The sequence below is a fragment of the Macaca mulatta genome, chromosome X (genome assembly GCF_049350105.2).
Source record: "Macaca mulatta isolate MMU2019108-1 chromosome X, T2T-MMU8v2.0, whole genome shotgun sequence".
Lineage (NCBI taxonomy): Eukaryota > Metazoa > Chordata > Mammalia > Primates > Cercopithecidae > Macaca > Macaca mulatta.
Window position 1 is genome coordinate 114943824 of NC_133426.1, and position 21989 is coordinate 114965812.

General features: G+C 48.0%; 1 protein-coding gene across 2 annotated transcripts in view; it reads right to left on the bottom strand.

Moving 5' to 3' along the window:
* COL4A6 (collagen type IV alpha 6 chain) overlaps positions 1–21989 on the bottom strand; it is a 293152-nt gene that overhangs the window by 2106 nt on the left and 269057 nt on the right. For both annotated transcript variants that reach the window (XM_001098448.5, XM_077988271.1), the window contains 19 exons: positions 21767–21988; positions 21234–21395; positions 19385–19555; positions 18207–18350; positions 17643–17768; positions 16994–17175; positions 15006–15069; positions 13928–14002; positions 13352–13459; positions 13151–13258; positions 12490–12561; positions 12042–12167; positions 7909–8025; positions 7416–7577; positions 7130–7228; positions 5423–5569; positions 4198–4314; positions 2733–2924; positions 1734–2020 (listed from right to left, as the gene is read on the bottom strand). In XM_001098448.5, the coding sequence (XP_001098448.2) occupies positions 1734–2020; positions 2733–2924; positions 4198–4314; positions 5423–5569; positions 7130–7228; positions 7416–7577; positions 7909–8025; positions 12042–12167; positions 12490–12561; positions 13151–13258; positions 13352–13459; positions 13928–14002; positions 15006–15069; positions 16994–17175; positions 17643–17768; positions 18207–18350; positions 19385–19555; positions 21234–21395; positions 21767–21988 (2681 nt within the window). The remainder of the gene's footprint in view (positions 1–1733; positions 2021–2732; positions 2925–4197; positions 4315–5422; positions 5570–7129; positions 7229–7415; positions 7578–7908; positions 8026–12041; positions 12168–12489; positions 12562–13150; positions 13259–13351; positions 13460–13927; positions 14003–15005; positions 15070–16993; positions 17176–17642; positions 17769–18206; positions 18351–19384; positions 19556–21233; positions 21396–21766; position 21989) is intronic.

The following is a 21989-nucleotide window of genomic DNA, read 5'->3' on the forward strand; positions in this document are numbered from 1 at the left end:
AGTCCAAAACACTACTGAAGTTTTCCTTAATTTGTTGTATTTGGCCCAAATGTCCCGGCCCTCACCTCGGAGGGCTCCCTCAGAATTCAGTTTCAGGGCTACACATGAGCTGGTGGTCTTCAGTTACTATTCCCATAGGCGGCAGCTTCAGTCTCTCCACACTCCTGCCTCTCTCCCTTCACTTTAGCTGGGCTATCATCTGGACCACAAGGAGATAGGGAAGAGGCCTAATGCACAGCCGTGTCAGAAAGTGGCCAATGGGACAAATGCCCAAGTTGGCACACAGGGACTCCTTACTTTGCAGAACTTTGCAAAAGTGAGAGTCTCCATGGGACCTTTCAGGTGACCTTTCCTGACAACTGCAGCATCAAAATTTTCCTCATTTTGACCCTGAGAATCAAAAACTTTCTAAAACGCACAACACATTTTCCTGCTTTACTGAGCAGCAGACACTAGGTTATTTGAAACTTTGCAGATGAATCAGGCTCATCATTGTGAAAGTCAGTTTTTGTGGGGGATGATTATGCAAGAGCCCCATACCAAGGGGTACAGCCCATAGAACTCTTGGGCCTCCTTTGAATGATTTTCTTCTTTTTAATAGGTATGTCTCATTGCTTCAGCATGCCTTGCTAGGCAGTCCAACTTCTCACCCTTACATATCTTCAGGAATAATATTCTAGTAGGTTAGAATTAATGTGTAAAGGAAGAGTAAAGAGATTCTGAATAAGGGCTAAGAGCCCTCCCATAAGCAGAGCACATGAGCTTTAGTACACAGCGTTTGTACCATTTCCTGTGGAAGCTCAGGGGCCTCTTCTTATTTCCTGGTCAGGGTGGTGGACAGGACAGAAGGACAGGTGAGGTGGTTCTGTATTACATTGGGATAAACTATCCAATGTCCAAAGACAGAGCATAACAAGGGAAAGTACCTTTCTCTGGGTAGGTACGCTAATGTTAGGGAGCCTGCAGCTTTGGTCGTTTTTTAAAGACACTCTCACCATCTCACCCTTGGCAATTCAACAGAGAAGCTCTGGCAAGGCGGAGTACTTCAATGGGTGCCACAGTGGTTTTCCCTGGGGGATGTCCTGACCCTAAACCTGACCTTTTATTTCCATCCCCAGGTATTCAGAGGATATTATGTAAGGGATGTGATGCCTCTTTGGGCCTGCAGATTATTCTTTTTCTTAGCAAGACACACAGCACGGTGGCCGCTGCCTTCCCTCCGAAATGGAGAGACAGCAAAAATACCAGCAAGGACATACAAACACAGCATGCACTCATCAAAGCCTTTTGGGAGGAGATGGCCGAGGCCAGAGGGATCTGGGAGGGTGGACAGAAGAGGGGACAGTACCATGGCTGTGCTGATTAGTGAGACTGTGTCCTGGCCCCGAGTGGTGACAGCCTCTCCCTCACTGTCCTCTTAGATCATAGTGTGTTTTGCTCTTCCCTTGGGTGTGGCATAACTGAAGCAGGCATGGAGATGGCGGGGCACTGACCTGTGACTCACAGATATTCTAGCCCCTGAACCACTGGGTGCAAACTGCTGTCTTTCCCCTACACTCATAACTACCTGCCATTCATGCAGAACTGGGTTCTCCATTCTTTAGCCAAGCCCAGTCCAAGCATTTCTCTTCTTTTCAAACTCTATGCTTTCTACCTGGTGTCCCTTGAGCCTGGAAACCAGTCCAAGGGGCCCTTTGCCTCCAACTGGGGGAGGGGACAGTGCAGGACCTTACCATGAGGAAGGAGTACCCAATCCAGAGGCTGCGCCAGCCCAGGGGGCACTGCGGGATGGTGATGTCCTGGCTGTGCACAGCAATGGCTTGCGAGGGTGCCTCACACACAGAGCAGCGGCTGATGTACTGGGGAATCTGGGTCTGGCTGACGGGCATCATGGGGATAGGGGCAGTAGTGGAGAGCCAGTAGGATTTATCATTGCGCCTGGCATAGTGGCACACCTCGTTGATGTTGCAGTAGATGAAGGGCATGGTGCTGAAGCGGGGCAGACAGGAGCCAGCAAAGCCTGGAAGGAGAGAAAATGGGCAAGGGCAGGGAAGGTCTGGCTGAGGGGCTTTGACGAGACGGTGGTTTGGGTTTACATCCAACCACTTGCACCAGACTGAGGCAGCGCTCTCCTTCCAATCCTGTAACATTGTACACGCGCTGAAGTGTGTTGATCAAATTCTATTTTAAATGCACCAGGGAAATTTGATAATAACAAGAATCTTTTTATAAGCTGTATAATTCTGCCCTAATCTGCTTTGAAAGAAACAGCGCTTAATAGACTGAGTCTGCGTTTAAGATTTAGCACACCTGCAGACAACACAATTCATTCTCAGGTAATCATCACTGCCCTGCAGGTCATATTATTATTGTTACTACTACTAATTGCTAATATTTAATGGATGCTTAAATGCCAAATGTTGCTCTAAGCATTTTACATTGGGTGATTGATTCATGCGATCTTTCCACCAACCTGTGTGATAGGTACTAGAGTTAGCTTTGTTCCATTAAGGAGGAAGCCAAAGCCTAGAGAGGTTGAATAACTAATGCAGTGTACACAGCTAGTAAGTGATAGAGTCAGGATTTGAACCCAGATCCACCTGACTCCAGAGCTGATGCTTGTAACTCATTACACAACAGTGGACCTAGAAAGGGCTGGGAGAAGAGAGGGGTTGGCTGTTGGTGTTTGTGGGGACAAGTGACCAGGGCTGACTGTCAGAGCTGGTACCTACCCAGGTCCTGGTTATGGGCTTTCTCTTGCCCCTCCACGAACAGTAAGCTGTACCCCACCCATAGCTGGCTCATCCCGATGGGACACAGGGGCACCTGTTCCGACTGGCTGTGCTTTACCAACGTGTAGCCCACTCTCGCGCTCTGGCCAGGCATTCCAGGCATCCCGAAGGGGCCTTGCTGCCCTGGAGCTCCTGAGAGAGACAGAGCATAAAAGGTGAGTGTGGTGCAGCTGATGATAACATCAGCTAGTCACATTGTGCCACGCATTGTGCAAGGCATGTTATACACATATGTTTTCTCACTCAATCCTCACAATGACCCTGGAAAATGGTATTACCACCCCAATTTTTAGATGAGGAAATTGAGGCTCGGATGTCCTACAGCTAGTAAGTGGTAGAGCTACAACTCTATCTCAGATGTATCCAGCTACAGAGGCCCCAGTTTTCAAAGCACATTGTTAGGCTTCCTTCCCATAGCCACCTGGCCTTGGGGTCTCTCTGAGTGGGGATTAGGGTATGGAGAGGGATACTTCTCAGGTCCAGCCTTGCAGGCCCTCATAGGAGATAACTATGTAGCTGCTGAATCAGAGGCATTAAAAGCAGAGTTAGGATTAGCAGGGTAAAATCTTGCCCTCCTCTCCTGCCCATGACAGATATGACAAATCAACTGCCACAGTTTCCCACCGAGCCTCTGAACTGTTCTCTACTCAGGACAACTAATTTGTCATCCCCAATGTAAAGTGGGACATAAATAGAAGAGGTATACGGACACCCACACCTTATCTCAAGTGTTGTTATCCCTTGAACATCCCCCTCCCATGTGTGTCAGAATCCCTGGGTAGAAAAGGGGAGGTAGGCCGGGCGCGGTGGCTCACGCCTGTAATCCCAGCACTTTGGGAGGCCGAGGCGGGTGGATCATGAGGTCAGGAGATGGAGACCATCCTGGCTAACACGGTGAAACCCCGTCTCTACTAAAAATACAAAAAATTAACTGGGCGCGGTGGTGGGTGCCTGTAGTCCCAGCTACTCAGGAGGCTGAGGCAGGAGAATGGCGTGAACCCGGGAGGCGGAGCTTGCAGTGAGTGGAGATTGTGCCACTGCACTCCAGCCTGGGCGACAGAGCAAGACTCCGTCTCAAAAAAAAAAAAAAAAAAAAAAAAGGAAGGGGAGGTAAAGGGCAGGGGGCCATCTGTAGTATAAAGATAGACCTTTTAAGCACTGGAAGAGAGCCCAGAAAAGGATTTGGAACAGTCCTTTGCCTTCCAGAATGTAGGGTATCCCTTCACAGGCTCAGAGGGTAGTGAGGAGTGAATGGACTTAGAGCCCAGTTTTTGAGCATCTTAGGAGTGTCAATCGCTACTACTGGGTTTACTAAGTTTCAGACTTGAAGTTTTACTCACCCGCTAGCCTCAAACCCTCCCAGACCCTGCCCCGGCCCCCACCTCCTAATGTGGCATCACCAGACCTTCAAATCCTGGAGGGCCTTGCAGTCCAGGCAGACCAGGATCACCAAGAGCCCCAGGTGGGCCTGGGAGCCCACTGGGACCATCTTTGCCGGGGATGCCAGGTAAACCTTTGGAGCCTGCAGGAGAGAAAGCCCAAAGGAGGGTACTCAATGTAGAGGGTCCTCAGGTGCCTTCCCCAGGAAAGGGGATTTGTGTATCATGCCCAAGACTCACTAGGAGATGGTGCACTGGCTGTCGACTTGGTATGCACACTGCACATCAAGGCTGCAGCCGCCTGGGCTAGTTCTTAGTTCATGGAGGCATCTCTGCCCTGGGGCAGTGCCCTCGACTTAGCCTATCTGAGCCCCTTCATGCCCACTTCCTCCTCCCTTCTTCTCATCCTCCCAGCAACATTGGAAATTATGCAGGGCAACTTCTAGCATCCCATATCAGAAATGAAGACACCGAGGCCGGCCGCAGTGGCTCATGCCTGTAATCCCAGCACTCCGGGAGGCCGAAGCGGGCAGATTGCCATAAGTCAGGAGTTTGAGACCAGCCTGGCCAACATGAGGAAACCTTGTCTCTATTAAAAATACAAAAATTAGCTGGGTGTGGTGGCATGCCCCTCTAGTCCCTGCTATTCGGGAGGCTGAGGCGGGAGAATCACTTGAATTCGAGAGGTGGAAGTTGCAGTGAGGTGAGATGGTGCCAATGCACTCCAGCCTGGGTGAGAGAGCAAGACTCCGTCTCAAAAATAAAATAAAATAAATAAATAAAAGGAAGAGGAAGAGGAAGAAGAAGAAGAAGAAAAGGAGAAGGAGAAGGAGGAGGAGAAGGAAAAGGAGAAGAAAAAATGAGGATGCCGAGACCCAGACAGACTTCTAACTTACTCCAATTAGAGGCCAGGTTTTCTGTCCCCCAGCCTTGGACTTTCTTCATTGCCTTGTGTGGCCCTTTATTCACCACCACACTCCCTCCATCTCTCTGCCGCACATTAGAGAGGGGCGAGTGGTCTGGAGTAGCAACCTTGCTCTGCACTCATCCTCTAAAGCCAAGTACCAAGTACAACCACCCTGCTGGTCCTGCTGGCCCTTCTTCTCCCCAACAGGATGCTTGGGAGCTTTGTGAAGGAACAGAGGCAACGTTTGATGAAGACAAACCCTTGGAGCTGGACGTCCAAGCCAGGCTCTCAGCCAAGCTGTCTCAACTCCCCAACAAATCTCCTTTCCCTGGCACCCTCCTCACCTTGTAGGCCTACAGGGCCTTGAGCCCCAGGGTCCCCAGTGAGGCCAGGGATGCCATCGATCCCTGGCAGACCCAAGGGTCCAGGAGGAACCTGGACAGCTTCTGCAGTTGGTGTTTGTCCAGGAGCACCTTGGGGGCCAGAAGAGCCTGTGGGCAGGTGGGGGAAATAAGAACATCAGGCTGAGGCAGAGGGAGGTGAGTGGGGCCCTAGACCCCTTCTTTACTATCTTGTAATCAACCGTTTTCTACCTTGTTTGTCCCCACAGGATATCTGGATATCTCCAGGATGGCACTGTGTGATATTATACAATGCCTTCTTTATCCATCTCTCTCCCCAGTGGCTGGGTAGCTCCACGAGGGCAGGAACTGGGTCATATTCATCCTGTCTCCTCGGGACCCAACACTGGGCCCAATGGGTGACAGGCAGTCAGGAAGCATTTGCTGCTAATACGGCGAGCTGAGTCTTCTTTCAGGACCAGGGTGGCTTGTTTACTCACTGGTTAGAACACAGTGCCAAGGAGGCTGAGGGGATGCTTCTGACCCCAGTTGATATCCCAGCTTAGGAACCCGGTGCCAGCCAGCTGCCTTTCTAATAGCATAATTTGCTTAGTAAGTCATGGAACAAATATTTCCCCAGTGCTTATTATATGCCAGGGTCCTGGTAGCTCTGGGGATAGAGCAATGAATATGACAGATATTTATGGAGATTATGGTCTGATGATAAAGACGAATAATGCCTAACTCGACAAATACCGTTAATCTGAGTGCAAGTTGGGAGAAGTGTTGTGGAGGAAAGGACTAACACAGGGACACTGGGAGGGAGTAGAGGGTGGCATGGGGTGGAGGCGTCTGTTTTAGAGAGTGATTGGTGGCCTTTTGCAAGCAATGGCATTTAAACTGAGACCATTAAAACATTAGAAGGACTTTGCTATTTAAAGAGTAGAGGGGCAAGTACACTCTGGGAAGTAGAAGTAGCATGTGCAAAGGCCCTGTGGTAGGCCAGGACTTGGTATTTTTGGATAACTGAAAGAGGCCAGTATGGCAGGAGCACAGTGAGCAGCAAATGGGAAGGGCTGGTGATGAAGATGAAGAGGGAGGCATCACACAGGGCTTTGCGGGCCACAGTTAGTGTTCATTCCTATGCCATGGGAAGCCACTGGATGAGTTATGTTTTTATAAGCTTTTTTTGGCCACTATGTGGAAAAGTGATAGCTAGAGTGGGGGGAGGAAGGGTGCTGCATGAGAACTATTGGTGGCTTGGATCTGGGGGTAGCAGCCGAGGTACTGCGAGGTGAAGAGATGCAAGGCACATTTAGGAGGTACAAGCCTCAGGGCTTGCTAATAGATTGCATGTGCGTGAGTAGGGTGGGAAAGGATGCGAAAGATGGTTCTTTATTTCTGAATTGAGCAAACGGGTGGGTGGTGATCTGAGTGCAAACCCAATGCCCACTAATGCAGAGATAACACAGAGAGAGGCAGTCAGTAGTAGGATCCATGGTGGCAAGGCAGCAGTGGTCTTCAGTCCTCGGAGGTGACAGAGGCTGAAGGATCCCCAAGGGAGAGAAACTGCCTCCCTGGGGTAGCTTGATCCAGCTGCTTTAGACATCCAGGCTTTCTTGGCGTGGTGAGCAATGACGCCTGAAGGAACCTTACCACCAGGCCCCTCCCTCAAACTCTGGATCAGCCCAGCAGGTGCTCTCAACTTACCTCTTGGCCCTGCCTTCCCCTTCATCCCGGGAAATCCTGGGTCTCCAGGTGGCCCAACCTTGCCTGGAGTCCCCATGAAGCCAGGCTCACCTTTCATGCCTGACAAAGTCCAAAGGAAGGAAGTCAGGTCCTGGCATGGTAGGGGTGGTAGGGGTGGTAGGGGTGGAGGATAGGCAGGGGTGAGGTAGGGAAGAGCATCAGCCACCGGCCTTTCTTCACAGGACTGCCAGAAGGAGCCCTGGCCGTGGAGTGGGGAAGGGCCTAGCAGCCAGCCAAGCAGCCGTACCTTTCAGTCCTAGCTCTCCAGGAAGGCCAGAAAAACCTGGAATTCCTTGGTCTCCCTTAGGCCCTTTAGGTCCAGGAATTCCAGGGAAGCCAGGGTCTCCGGTGTTGCCTTGATTCGAGGATGGCCCAGTGGGACCTGGGGGTCCAGGGGGGCCTGGGCGGCCTAGGGATAAGATCGGAAGAGGGGCGAGGGGCAGGTGAGCAGGTAGTAGCCACTGCTGAAGGCCTGGGGACTGACAGGACTCCAAAGCCCCTTCCCAGGACAGAGAATGTTCCCTCACCATCTGTGGGGTCCTAGTGCCCAGACTTTCCCAAACCATTTCAGCAAAATGCACCCGGCTGAAGTCCCCTGTGTCCCCGCTCGGGGAGGGATGTGAAGCCAAACACGCTCATGTATGTCCAGCAACAGGGACTTGGCTGCGCTGTATACATGACTTCCCCAAATGTCAGACAAGAGGTGGTGGCTAGCCCTCTTTTGGGCTTCCTGTCTTTACCTCGTTCTCCATCTAGGCCTGGTCGCCCGGGGTCACCAGGCTGTCCTGCTATGAGTGAGGGCAAGGAGATGCCTGGGGCACCGGGGAGACCAGCAGGGCCCTGGAGACCTGGGAAACCTGCAAGAATAAATAAAAGGGGCTGGATAGGCTCTGTGTGCCCGGAAGATGGCCAGGCTCGCTCAGAGAAAATGGAAGCTCACACAGAGAAAATGGAAGCAGTTAGGTAGGAGCCAGACCAGAGAACGCCAGCAGAGGGCTCTTCTCCCCTAATCCTTCCTTCCCAGAAAGCAGACAAACAACTGAAGAGGGCTCAGAGCTGGAGCTGCATTTTATTGGAAAGTTCTAGCTCCCTTACCTCAGTGGTAATGGAAATATTTTAGGCCAATTTCTCCCCCACCAGAAAGAAAAGAAGGCATGACTGAGCACCTGGACTTTTAAGTTTCCAAAGTGATTTTAAACCTACTGTCTGTGTCAAAAAACACCTCTTAAGTTAGCCAGTTATGTCTGATGCTGCACAAAGGTTATAGAACGTAGGCCACAGGCCCCAGCCAGTCAGAACAGACACCAGGCCAATCAGAATGGAGGCAGCAAGAGTGTGGTGCCTCTGTGTCTTCTAGAGCTATCTTCTGCAATTTCTAGGCAAACTGGAAAACAATCTTTTATAGGTCATTCATGATATGAGCCAAGTGATTGCTTAATTGCCTATGGAACAAATGTCTCTGTACTAAATCCCTCCTCCCTTTTGGCCAAAGAGAATAACCACTTATTACAATAGATACTGAATACTCATTTGCTCTAATTTTAATACTGCTTTACATGTTTTCTGTTTGTGGAACTATTTCTATTGTAATATGTTCGAAACCAAAACTTTCATCTGATCACAGAAGATTTATTTAATGTTCACATATCAAATACATAGATGGTCATCTTGATGGGAAAACACAAATGTAGGTGTTGATATTATTCATGTAGCATGGAAGATATGTATTAATTACTTTGGGATAGTCTAGAAGATATTCAAATGAAGATAAATGGATTCAAACTGGTTGATAAACTGTTCTGGTGGTTGAGATTCTTAATTTTTGTTTGCGACAAGAAAATCCAAAAATGTTAATATCGAATTTTATCTTCTGTGACAAGAAAAATGCAAAAATATGCTGAATTTCTCCTATTAATCTAAAATATGGTAAATCCATGAAAATTTATTAAAATGATGGTAGATTCGGGCATTTTTAAACAGCTCATTAATTAATTGAATCTTGAAATTTAGACAAGGAAAAAATAAATTTTGAGAAAAGTCTCTCTAGGTCTCTTAGGTCCGGGGGAAAAAAAAAAACAACACACACACACACACATACATACAAAAAGAAAACTAGTAGCTAAGCCATGTGGTGGTACTCATAGCATTGTTACTTCTGGCTTGGTGAGCCTTTGAAATATTTTTCTTTATCCCCAGGGTAAAAATCTGAAAAGAAAGACATATTGTATACTTTTTTTCTGAAAATACAGCTCTACACATATATTATGTATATAGATATATAGCTTATATATATGTAAACTGAAATTACGCTACCTAATAAACAAGACACCACATGTGTAATAGAGTAGGCAGTGGTGGGCAGTACACAGATTATAAAAGTTCCCATGGCAGTTTTTGGAGACTGTTTTTCCCTTTAACTGTTTCTTGATTTTATAATTACACTTACGTGTTATTAAACCTGAAATAAAGGCACTACTGACTTTAAGTACTGCAAAAAGCTCATGCATTTCTTTAAGAATAAAACACTTTAAATGAGCAGATGAAAATGCAAAACAGCCCATTTTTCCAACTCAGTCCAGTGTCAAAGCCTTGAAAAAACAAAATATATAAATGCAGCCTCTACATATTTAGTGCAAATATGAAAACAGTATCACTGAAAGTTATTTAGATAACAGTATTGTAATGAGAGGGATTGTTCTATGAAGTTTTTTTTACTGGTTAGTTTGTTTGAGATAGGGTCTTTCTCTGTTGCCCAGGCTGGTGTGCACTGAGGTGGTCAGGGCTCACTGCAACCTCAACCTCCCAGGCTCAAGCGATCCTCCCACCTCAGCCCCCTGAGTAGCTGGGATTACAGGCACACAGCACTATGCCCTGCTAATTTTTGTATTTTTTGTAGAAACAGGGTTTTATCATGTTACCCAGGCTGGTCTCCAACTCCTGGGCTCAAGCAATCTGCCTGCCATGGCCTCCCAAAGTGCTAGGATTACAGGTGTGAGCCACTGCACCCAACCACTCTTACGATGTTTTCTTAGGAGTAAACCATCATATTGCACTGACTCCCACTGTCAAATCAAAGATAGGTTTCTGTGTGTGTGTGTGTTGGGGGGGGGGTGGTATGATATTTCTTGTATTCTTTTTAAAGAAATTGTTTTAATTAGATATTGAGAAGACGTGACATAATATTTATAACATTATGCAAAGAATAATTCAGATACAATGAACGCTTGTGTTTCAACCACTCAACTTAAGATGTCACTTGGTTTGAATTTCCTTGTGTGCCCTCCACCCTCTTCCTTCCCTCACTCTCAGAGGCAATCACTCCTGAATTTTGTTCATCATCCTCTTCCTTTTTCTTCAGTTTGACCATATATATCTCTGAACAGTGTATTGGTTGGTTTTGCTTATTTTTGAACATTTATTGACAGAATCATACCGAATGTATTCCTCTGTGACATGTTTGTTTTTTGCTTAGTGCTATGTTGCTGAAATGCATCCTTCTTGACCTGTGCCATTTACTACATGTGTAATTATGATTTTATTATCTCAGATAGCTAAAGAAAATGAATAATCTAATGACCGTCAAGATTTGAAAACAAAAGAAAATGGCCCTGTGCTTTTATCCAGTTCCCTCTTCCTTATATCCTATGAAAGAAGACAGTCTCTGGGCAGGCTTGGACCCTGCTTTGAGCCCTTCCTCTGGAGAAGCTGCTGGCTTTCAGAAAAGAACAGTTTGGTCCAGATCAAAGGGAAGAAGAAACACAGAAACAGCAGATGCGTCAATTTAAAATGCAGCAGGAAATGAATATATGAATATAGTCCCTGGGAAACATACACACAGTATACAAACATGCACATAAACAAAATGTAGTGAGACCTCAAGCCCCAGAGCAAAGAGAAACAGGAAATTTTGCAAATATGATTTCCCCAGGTAACATGCAATAACATTCTTAAGTATATACTATGTGCCAGGCACTGAGCTTTTGTATATCTTACCTCGCTCCTCATTGATTCCTCAAAAAACCTATGAGGTAGGTTCTGTTATTATGTTCATTTTATAGAAAAGGAAAACTAAGGGCTCATTTGGGATTGAGGAACAAGTAACTTCCTTGTTTAAAGTCATATAGCTAGTGAGAGGTATAGCTTGAATTTGAACCCAGCTAGTCTGATTTCAGAGCCCATACTCTTAACCACGATGCTATGCTGAATTCGTTTCCTGGTTAACATGGAGTGGAATGTACAAAGGTTTTTGGAACTTTCCTGAGGAAAAGTTGAAGAACACAAGTCATTCTTACTTTCTGAGAGGTGGGGAAAGGGAGACTCAGAAAGGGACTTCAGGCCATGTGATGAGTCAGGGGCCGAGATTAGGGTAGAACCTGCTTTCTAGTAAACCCAACAAATTCTAGTTCAGGGTATGCTGTGGTTCTGTCCGGTGGAGACTCGTATCATCTTAGTCTTGGGATCCTTCCAGCAGCCACACTGTCTTCCCAGGGCCCTGGGAGTGTCACCCACACTGGACACTGAGGAAATGCCAGCCAACCTCTCACTAAATGGACCAGCCCTGTCCCTCAGGACCAATCATTCCAAGCTGTGACCAAGCATGCCAGAGAGGCTTGAGGTTAGTAAGGAGGAGCAGAAGGGAATCTGGAGGCTCAAATGGACTTGGTGAACTGTGCCCTGACAGTCTTCACTGGAAAATGCTAAGCACAGCCTATCCTCTCCTTCTCAGCAGTCATTCCCACTGGGTTGTGAGACTCCCAGAGATGTGAAGACACTCACAGCCCAACCCTGTGAGCCACATGGCCCTGCTGTACCCTAAACCTGACTCCCCCAGGAAGGCCTCGCTCAGCCTCCGCAAGACCTGACTTGGACTCACCTCGATCACCTTTTTGCCCTCTCAGGCCCGGCTTCCCTGGAGCTCCGATGCCAATTCCTGGATATCCTTTTTCTCCTTTGGGTCCAGGGAGACCAGCAGGCCCAGGCACACCAGTGATACTAGGTCCTAGGAGGAGATGCAGGGGTAGGGAGCAGACCTCAGTGGAGGTGAGGCCTTCCTGCCTAGCTCACTTGACTGTGGCCTGAGAAGCCTGACTGACAGATACCAGAGGCAGAGTACTGAAGTAACAAGAAAGAAAGTTAATTTGAATAGAAGAAAAAACCCCGCACTCTTTCTTCTCCATATCAAGGGACCTGAAATTGGAGGTTGATAAGGAGAGCTAGGAGTCCAAGGATATGGGATACACCACAGTCGAGAATTCATGGTGCCCTTGCCAAGCTTCTGGAAGAGCTGATGCCCTCCTCTTCACCCTGAGGGTCTTCCTAACCTGGAGTGCCATGGGTACCCTTGGTGCCCGGAAGCCCATTCAGTCCATGTAAACCAGGAAATCCAGGGAAGCCTGAGGGGAGAGAATGTCAAAAATGGCTCCAGCAACTCTGAATCATGAAGCATTAGCAAGAGGTAGCTACCTGCCCCCAAAGGCATTGCAAGGTCCTTATTTTAAAGTCCTGGCCTTTTTTGAGGCATTTACTTAATGCCCTAGGGGAGAAGAAAACACTCCCAACCTATACCCTACACCATAGGTTCTCATGACTCTTATCAGAGACCAATACAGCTTTGGGAGTAAGATGGCAGCTCATTAGGTATCTTGAAGAACTCAGAGTAGCAATGTCAAGACCTTGAGTTGTTAGCTCCCAGAGACTGGTTCCAGAAACTCACTGCCCAATTTCTAAGTCAGGGAAAGACTACATATGCCAGGGCAATTGCCTTCCTTGCTAGCTCTTCTCTTCATGGGTCCCATCTTCTTCTCTTCCCACTCATGCTTGCCTGCCTTCATTACTCTTCATCTACCTTTCCCATGATTCCTCATGTCCAATGACTCCTGTAGGCATGGCTTAACCCTAGCTAGTATCTTCTAAGATAAAGTAGTTGGTGTCCTTCATTGAGGGAAAGGCTTTTCCCCACTGCCTGCTCCCAAATACACGTACCTTTGGGTCCTATTAATCCGGGGGGTCCTAGGGGCCCAATTGCCCCTTGATGACCAGAAGAGCCTGGAAGTCCTGGTTCTCCTCTCATGCCGGCAACCCCTGGAAACCCTAAATGTGAAACCAAGGCAGAAGTTCAGAATGGGGCATGGCTTGAAGCTAATCCAAACTCTTTCAGAATAAGGTTATCATGTGGCATGGTACCTGGAGCTCCATGAAGGCCAACATCTCCAGAAACACCAACTTTTCCATCTTCACCTTTGTTTCCAGGGAAGCCTATATTGCCTATTGGTCCATCTCTTCCTTTTGTGCCTATAAAATCAAGAAAAATGCTGAGTGATTAGGCCATATTTCTAGCAGTGTATTCCTCCATGGGAAAGAGTAGATTCTGAATTGCTGAAGGAGCTAGACCCAATGAAGAAACTCTAAAAAAGATAGTGGCGGCTGTTTTCACATTAGAAAGGTGCCCCACAATTGAGAAGCAAGTAAATTTGTTATGAGTATCCCTTCAGAAGTGGGAGCAATGAGTGGAAATGTTCAAGAAGGACAGTGTAGATAACAACTTCTAAACTAAGGGGATGTAGGCCATTATCCCAAAGGTCTTTGCCAGCCTATGAGTCTTGAAGGAAGAGTAGGCTGATTTGTTTGGGGAATTGACAGGTAGGAAATTTCTGCACTAGAGAGAAGTTGCAGAACTTGGGGTTGACCTCCAAAATTCCTTCTAATCCTCAGTTTTGTGGAGTCTGTGAGGCAAACAAGACAAAAATATAGCAACCTTACCTTTAAAACCAGATTCACCAGGTTGTCCCTTCGGTCCTGGGCTACCGGAAATTTCAAGTGTCTGGCCATTGTCTCCTGAGGATTCCAATACATTGTTTAAATGGCCAGGAGAAGCTATAGCTCATTTTGCACTACTGAGATCTTTTGAACGCATTTTTTTTTTTTTTTTTTTCAGATTCAGTGTAGCCAGAGGAGCTCCTTGATAAAATTATCTATTGGGTAAAAAGTGATGAACCACCATCCAGGAGCTGGGATGCTGCTACCAGACTACTGGCATGAAATGCTGCTACCTACAGCATATCTCCATTGGGAAACACATCACTAGGCTCAGTACGGGCAGAGAAGATGGTAGGCAGGGCCCTCAAACATCACCAGAACGGAACAGTGATGCCAGCAACAATGGGAAATTTTCCTGCCTAGTGGGCTGGGTTTATCAGGGGAAGAGACTGGAGCCGAAGTTCTCCTCGCTGCTAAGTCTGGAGAGCAGATGGGCAAAACCACAAAGCCAAAGGACATCCTTTTCCTTGGATCCATGAAAGCCACAGAGAGAGAGATCTTGCTAAGTACCACTGTTTGTTGCATTGTCTGTGAAGAGCAAGGACTGCAGAAGGGGTTTGGCCAAAGGGAAAATGTAAATTAATTCACTTTCCCCTAAACAGTCTCTCTGCTACCCCTCACAAGAGACCCTTGGGCCAGCCAGGTGCAGTGGCTCATGCCTGTAATCCCAGCACTTTGGGAGGTTGAGGCGGGCAGACCACAAGGTCAGGAGTTTGAGACCAGCCAGACCAACATGGTGAAACCCGTCTCTACCAAAAATACAAAAATTAGCCGGGCATGGTGGTGAGTGCCTGCAATCCCAGCTACTCAGGAAGCTGAGGCAGGAGAATCGCTTGAACCCGGGAGGCAGAGGCTGCAGTGAGCCGAGATTGCGCCACTGTACTATAGCCTAGGTGACAGAGCGAGACTCTGCCAAAAAAAAAAAAAAAAAAAAAAAAAGAGAGAGAGAGACCCTTGGGCCTGCTAGAAATCTACCTTGCTCTAGAAGAACACATTAAAAGAAAAAAAAAATGCTCCTTACCTTTCAGGCCTGGGAGACCAGATGTTCCTGGGAGTCCAGACGACCCTCTGATACCTTGTGAACCCTTCAAAGCAACATGGGAATCATCATTTCTGCCCAGAGCTCAGGGCTGCCCACCCTCTTACTCCCTCACCCCTCACTGAGCCACTGCCTGAGAGATGTCTATCATGTATTCTGTGGCAAAGGTGGACTGTGGGCTGGAAGTCGAGATGTTACATCCTGCAAACAGGAAGGTGATGAACAAAGGGCAGAGGACATACTTAGGGTTTGTAGGGGAAGGATTTGATCCCACTGCTTATCAAAATGGGAACCTTAGGAAGACAAAGTGTGGCCATTCTAGCGAGTCTCTCAGAAAATGCAGAACATGACAGTTAGGCCAGGCACTCTATGGACTCAACACACAGTTGGCTACCACTGTCCTTGCCAAAGCTCTGGAGCCATTATGCATAGGAAGAAGTTCTGCTTCACCGTGCAGAGTTAGCCCTCTGCCCCAGGTTCCACAAGGAACACAAGGTCTTTCTGCTGCCAGGTAGCAGGCGGTATGTGTGCGGGTGCTGGAGTCTGAATTTGGGCAAATGTTACCATTTTCAGAGGACAAGCTGCCTTCACTGGCTAATGTCCAACACACTATCTGAGTCTGGGAAGTGGCCATGTCAGCTGCCATCAGCAAAGTTCTTTTCTTGATATCTGCTATGGTTTTGGTTCATTTTGAGATGTACCCAGTATCCAGTAAAGATTTATGCCGCTTAGTGCTTTGGGTAAGAGGCTGAGTACTGGGCTGGGTCACTGTGTGCACTGGACCACTACCCAGGACACCCCTCCATTGTGGCTGCTTCCTTGCCTGGCTTCATCAGGCACATTGCCATATCTTCTAATTCTGAGCCTCTGTTCATGCTGGGACTTCTCCCAGAATGCATTCCTACTTTGTTTTCATCCCCCTAGAATGTAAATAGTCAGGACTACCCAGTCTAGAACTATTTCTTTTCAATTGCTTCAGGTGTGTGTGTGTGTGTGTGTGTGTGTGTGTGTGTGTGTGTGTGTGCACGCGCACGCACGCACCATGTTCTCTCCACCAGATGGACTGACACTTTTGAAGTTCAGGGACTTTGCCCGCAAGGAGCACAGGTGTTCTGTGATTCAATTCATTGAGACCCTTTGATAAAGCTGCTATTTATGCAGAGCCGGCTGTGTGCCAGACACAATGTTAAGAGCTTTACATGTATCATGTCACTTAACCCTCCCTACTGTCTGAAGGCTATTTAAATATTATTCCCAATTTTTACAGATGAGGAAAGTGAGGTTTAGGTTAAGGTAAACAGTGTGCACAACATCACAGAGCTAATGAGCAATGGAGCTGAGGTGCAAATGCAGGTTGGTCTCATTGCTAAGCCACCTCTTCCACCTTGCCTTGTAAGAGCCCAGATAAGCTGGACTTGATTCTTTACTAGTTGTTGCACGTTGTGGAGCTTCAAAGACCTTTCTGGCAAAACATCAAGAAGTTTTTACGAATTCTTACAATGTGTCAGGCTCAACATGAAATGCTGGCAGTGGGGTGCAGAGGAAAAAGCATGTAAGGTAGTTCTTGTTCTCAAGCCCTAACAATCTCATTGAGGAAGTCAGACACACAGAGAAGCAATTAGAATTGATGTCAGCAGTGATAAGTATAGAGTGGCAGCACGGTGGGAGCTCGGGGACTCTTGGAGGAGAAGGTGCCTGGGCTGGGGACTGAAGGCAGGCAGATATTGGATAATTGTAAAGGCAGGAGAAGGCTCTGCCATGTCAGGGAGATGTGACAAAAGAACAGAGGAGGACATGTTCAGGAAAGGGTGGGAAGACCTGTCAAACTCAAGGAGAGAGCTCTCTCTGAGGATGTCCTGGGAGAAGGGGCTGAGAAGGAAGCTGGGATCAGAGAGGTGTGCAGTGAGGGTATATCCCCCTGAGATGGGGGGCCTTTCCTAGTATAAAGACAAAGATCTGGTCACACTTACACTTTCTCCTGGCATTCCTGGGAAACCTGTTATCCCAGAGGACCCCTTCAAGCCAGGTAAACCCCGGATTCCCATGAAGCCAGGGGGACCTGGCTTTCCACTAACTCCTTTGATAGTGCCTGGGAGGCCAGGAGCTCCAGGCAGGCCTGGTGGCCCAGGTTGACCAGCCTCTCCTTTGTCACCTGTAAAAGAAATAAAAAGACTTGGAAAAAGATACTGGGCAAGAAAAACCCGGCTCACCAAGATTCAGGTGCCCCAGGTCACAGGCCAAGTGTAGGCTCAGGGAGCAGTTAGCTCAGAGGTGAAGGTGAAATGGGAAGAGATGCTTCACTCTTACGGGGCATCAACAGGGTCGCTTCTGCCAGAACACTGGGAAAGCAGCACAGTGCTCAGGCTCCTCCAGGGGTACCACTGCCTGTGGTTGAAAACCTCAGTTCTACAGTGGCAATGACAAATAGCAGTCTCAAAGTCCAGGCAGCCTTCAGGCCCAGGGAAGGCAGCCTTCCTGGACTCCTTGCTGCCAGCCACACTGCTGCTCTGGGGTTGGGGATGGGGGGCTTTACTTCAGGGCCTTTGCTCAGGAAGGAAGCCCAGTTTGGTTATGAAGCCTTTCTTGAGCATTTCTCCTATCCATCCCCTGCCCCAGCACCTCTTGGCCCTGGAAATCCATCGGATCCGGCTGAGCCTTGAGAGCCTTTGTCTCCTTTGAGCCAAAGGTTTGACATTGGACGTCTTGGACCAGGTATTCCGACTGGCCCCGGATTGCCTCTGTCTCCTGCAGGGATGGAGATCAGCGTGAGAAAGAGAGCTTAGATGCAGGGTCAGGCAAAGGCTGACCTTTCACATCATTTCTTCCCATACCACCGCAGCCCTGTTTTGGGGCCTTTCCATCTTATTCCCCACCCCTATTCCCCCAACTTCACATTTCTGTGTATGTCCTCTTCTACAAATCCCAAGTCCGTCAGCAACTTTAGACTCTCCTCAAAACCCTCCTCCACTGGTCTTCTGGGAATGGGCACACATGGCCTCTAACATGCAGTGTGAACTCAGAGGCGATCAAGTCTTTTGGTTTAAAATGACTTAATTCAGAAGCCCAAAATTTTATTATCTTACATAGATTTGGTACAAACCTCAGGAATGACCAAGTCAACAAACAAAATATATATATTGAAAAGCATGGGCAGCAGTTCCAGAATTCAATTCCCCAGCTCACCCTTTTCACCAGGAGTGCCAGCGTGTCCAGATGGTCCCATTTTTCCGGTTGATCCTGGAATTCCCTTTAATCCTCTTGTTCCAGGAATACCAGGCAGACCTGGTATTCCTGGAAAACCTACGAATCCAACAGACCCCTTCTCTCCTGTTGAAAAACAAGAACCTTTATTATTACTCCCATTTTACATACAAGGAAATGGAGGCTCAGAGAGGTTGAGTAACTTGCCCAAAGTCACACAGCAAGGAAGTTGCAGAGAAGGAATTCAAACCCAGGTTTCTCTAATTCCAAAGTCTTAGTCATTACCAAACTCTTATTTATTACATATTATACTACCTTCCTGAATAAGGACATAGCACTACACAATACAAAGGAAAGAAGTGGGCCCCTCTCAGCTGGGCATGGTGGCTCACACTGTAATCCTAGCACTTTGGGAGGCCAAGGCGGGTGGATCACCTGTGGTCAGGGGTTCCAGACCAGCCTGGCCAACATGGCAAAACCCCATCTCTACTAAAAACACAAAAATTAGCTGGGCATGGTAGCAGGCGCCTATAATCCCAGCTACTTGGGAGGCTGAGGCAGGAGAATCGCTTCAACCTGGGGGGCAGAGGTTGCAGTGAGTTGAGATCATGCCACTTCACTCGAAAGAGCAAAACTCTTAAAAAAAAAAAAAAAAAAGTGGGCCCCTCTCTTATGATTCACCAAGTTATAGCTCATGTGTGACACAGAAAAAAAAAAAAAAAAAAAAAAAAGCCTAGGGCCAGGAGGCAAGGAGATGAGCTTTAGCCTGGTTCTGCTGCTAACCAGTTGTGTGACCTTAAACCACTCACTTTCTCTGGTTTTAAATGGAGATACCACTTTTACAACTACCAATGGCTATCAAGGTATAGCCTCCATGCTCTCAGCCTCCATGGTAGGACTATGCAAATGAGTAAACCCAGTGTGGCTGGTACTGCCCAGGGCTTTGCCGACCATGATACTCAGTCTAGTGTTCCACCCAGCAGGCAGTGAGGGTGACTCACCTTGACCAGAGGTCCCCCTTTAGCACTAGCCTTGTCCAACTATCTTGACACAAAAGCCCTGTTCAACTCCCTCCCCATTTCCCATTCCTAGGCAGAGAGGAAGGAGCAAGCTGGGCAGCTGAAATGCTCCTTTTTAGCTTCACTGATCACTTCACTTACCCTTGGGTCCAGAGAGGGCTGGCAACCCAGCGACCCCTGGAGAGCCTGGGCTTCCTTTCAGCCCTATTAGGCCTGGATTTCCAGGAAGGCCTTTTAGCCCTGGCAGCCCTTTCTTTACAATTGATCCAGGAGGGCCTTTCTCGCCTCTTGTTCCTTTCTTTCCAGGATGCCCTGAATCAGCACAGGAGAGAACACAGGACAGCTGTCAAGTGAGGCTCTGGCCAGATCTGGGTCACTGCCTATATCATAGCTTCTGATTGGTTTGGTTTGTTAGGTTTTGTAAATGGCCCTTTAACACCAGCACATGCAAACTGCTAACAGGCAGAGTTCTCAGTTGGCTGAAGTGTTAGTGTCTACTACCCAGAGTGCCACAGCAATGGCTATTACTTCCAGCGTGGCACAGTAGCTGGCAGGGAGAGCAAACCCCTTCTGATTATAACTTTTTGTCCCTTTGTGAATGTGGTTTACACTTTAGCCCCTGAATGGAGCTCTAGGAAGCCAGGGTGGCAAGTAGGCTCCAGTTTCCTGGTACTTCCAGTCTGAATCACACTACAATGGCTGTTTCCTTAGCCAATCGGTGAAGTAGAGGTTAAAGCTGAGCTGTTGTTTCAGCCTCCCAGGGAGCCTTGGATACAGGGCTGCCCTTTTAATCCCTCAAGCAATCAGTTAAGTCAGCCAGTTCTTTGGCATTAAGGTTGAAAGACCCCCTAGTGCCAAGTACTGTAGAAACCCACAAGGCCCATTTGGTCTCCTAGGTATTCTGAGACGTCTTTCACCATGCTTTAAAGTTGGTCAATGGGATTAACCTCCTGAGCTGCTGCCAAAGTGGAATGTTCAGGTACAAAGCAAGGAAATTAAAAAACGAAAGGATTAAATCAATGACGACAGAGGTATTTGGGTCCCCAAGGACCCAAATGAATGGCTGACTTGGCTTTCTATGGATTGAAAAGCATCAAGTAGCTGCAAGCCCCAGGATTCAAATGGGAGGCTGTGAAGGGGACTCCACAACAAGGGAAAAATTCAATGGAAGCCAACCCCACAGCAGGAGCTCGGGGATCCCTGGCCTTGTAAGCAAGGCCCTGTTATAGTGTATAATCAGATACATTCCTGAGGGGCAGAGCCAGTGGGGGTGTTAGTCTGTGAGCTTGTGTGCTGTGTTTTCTCACTGAGGCAGCCTATGTGAAGATCTCAGAAACACAGAGAGACAAAGGGAATAAAAAGGACATTAATGGCTCTGCAAATAACTCAACTTCAGTCACTAGGCCAGGAGAAAGGGGCGGTTGGGAATGGGGCAGTTACCGAAGCAGGTTGTGGAGGGTGGTGCAAGAAAAAGGCAAAGCTGTAAACCACAAGTCTGGAAGCAGGAAGTGTCAGGCCCCAATGCTGAGTAAAAGACGCTTGGCCGTGGGTCCTTGGAGGCACACTCGCCTGAGAGGCAGGCTGCCGGTGTGGTCACACTGCTCGAGTTTCTCCCCAACCAAAAGCAGGCTGCTCACAGCCCCAGTGAAGGCAGTGGAAATGGACTAGACGCCCTCAACGATGAGGGTGGCTTCTCTAACTGGGGAGGTCAGGAGAGTTGAAACCTGAAAACTGGGCATGAGGCCATGGAGGAGGCCGGGGGAGGGGAAAGATTTGTGGCAATAGTTTGGAAGCTAACCTGCAGCAATCTGTCCTGCTTGGTACTAGAAAGGTGACTTGAGATTTGAAACTTGAGAGCTTAGGAAAGTCAAGTCTCATTCTAAATTCTGACCATGTCTCACTATGGCTATTGCCCCCCCGCCCCAGCGCATCTGGGCCCAGGGCCTAGCTGAAGTCTGTCAAGGTGGGACCCCTCCTCTGAAGGACCTACCTGAGGTGCCTGGAAAGCCTGGTGCTCCTGGGAGCCCAGATTTGCCCTTGATGCCATACGGACCACTAGATCCTGGGGTGCCTGGCTGTCCCACCGGTCCTGGTGTTCCAGGGCTGCCCCGCTCACCTTTGGGGCCTAGCAAGCCAGGCTTCCCGTACACACCTGATAAAAGAGAAGGGCAAATGATCACAGCTTGGAGAGATAGCAGTGAGTGGGTCAGCAAACCAACTTCCAGGACACATCCCAGGTGCCACTGTCTTCTCAGCTCCAGCCTTGTTGCTATTCCCAGCCGTAAGCCAGTCTTTGCAAGAAATTTGACTATTAGTTATGGTCGCTTTTGGAATTACTAAGACAGTAAAGTTGGCTCAGGCCATTTAAGGAAAATTTCACAAAAGGAAGGGACAGAATAAAATATTTCATTTTAACCCCTTAATTAAACCATCACCCCAGATTCATGCAAGTATTCATGGAAGTATACAAATTAATATAAGGCTTTCTGTAGATTGTTCAATAATTGGGGCAAAAAGAGTCACCCTTGAGTCCTGGAAGGCCAGAGTCTCCAAGAAGTCCTTTGTCGCCTGTTAATCCTTGTAGGCCTTGCTCCCCCGGAGCACCATTTTCAGCACCAAAGATGTCACCAGTGGCTCCCTTGGAACCAGGTAAACCTGGACTGCCAATCGTCCCAGGCAAGCCATCTTTTCCAGGGAGCCCAGGAAACCCAGGCAAGCCCTTCTCCCCACGAGGTCCAGGAAATCC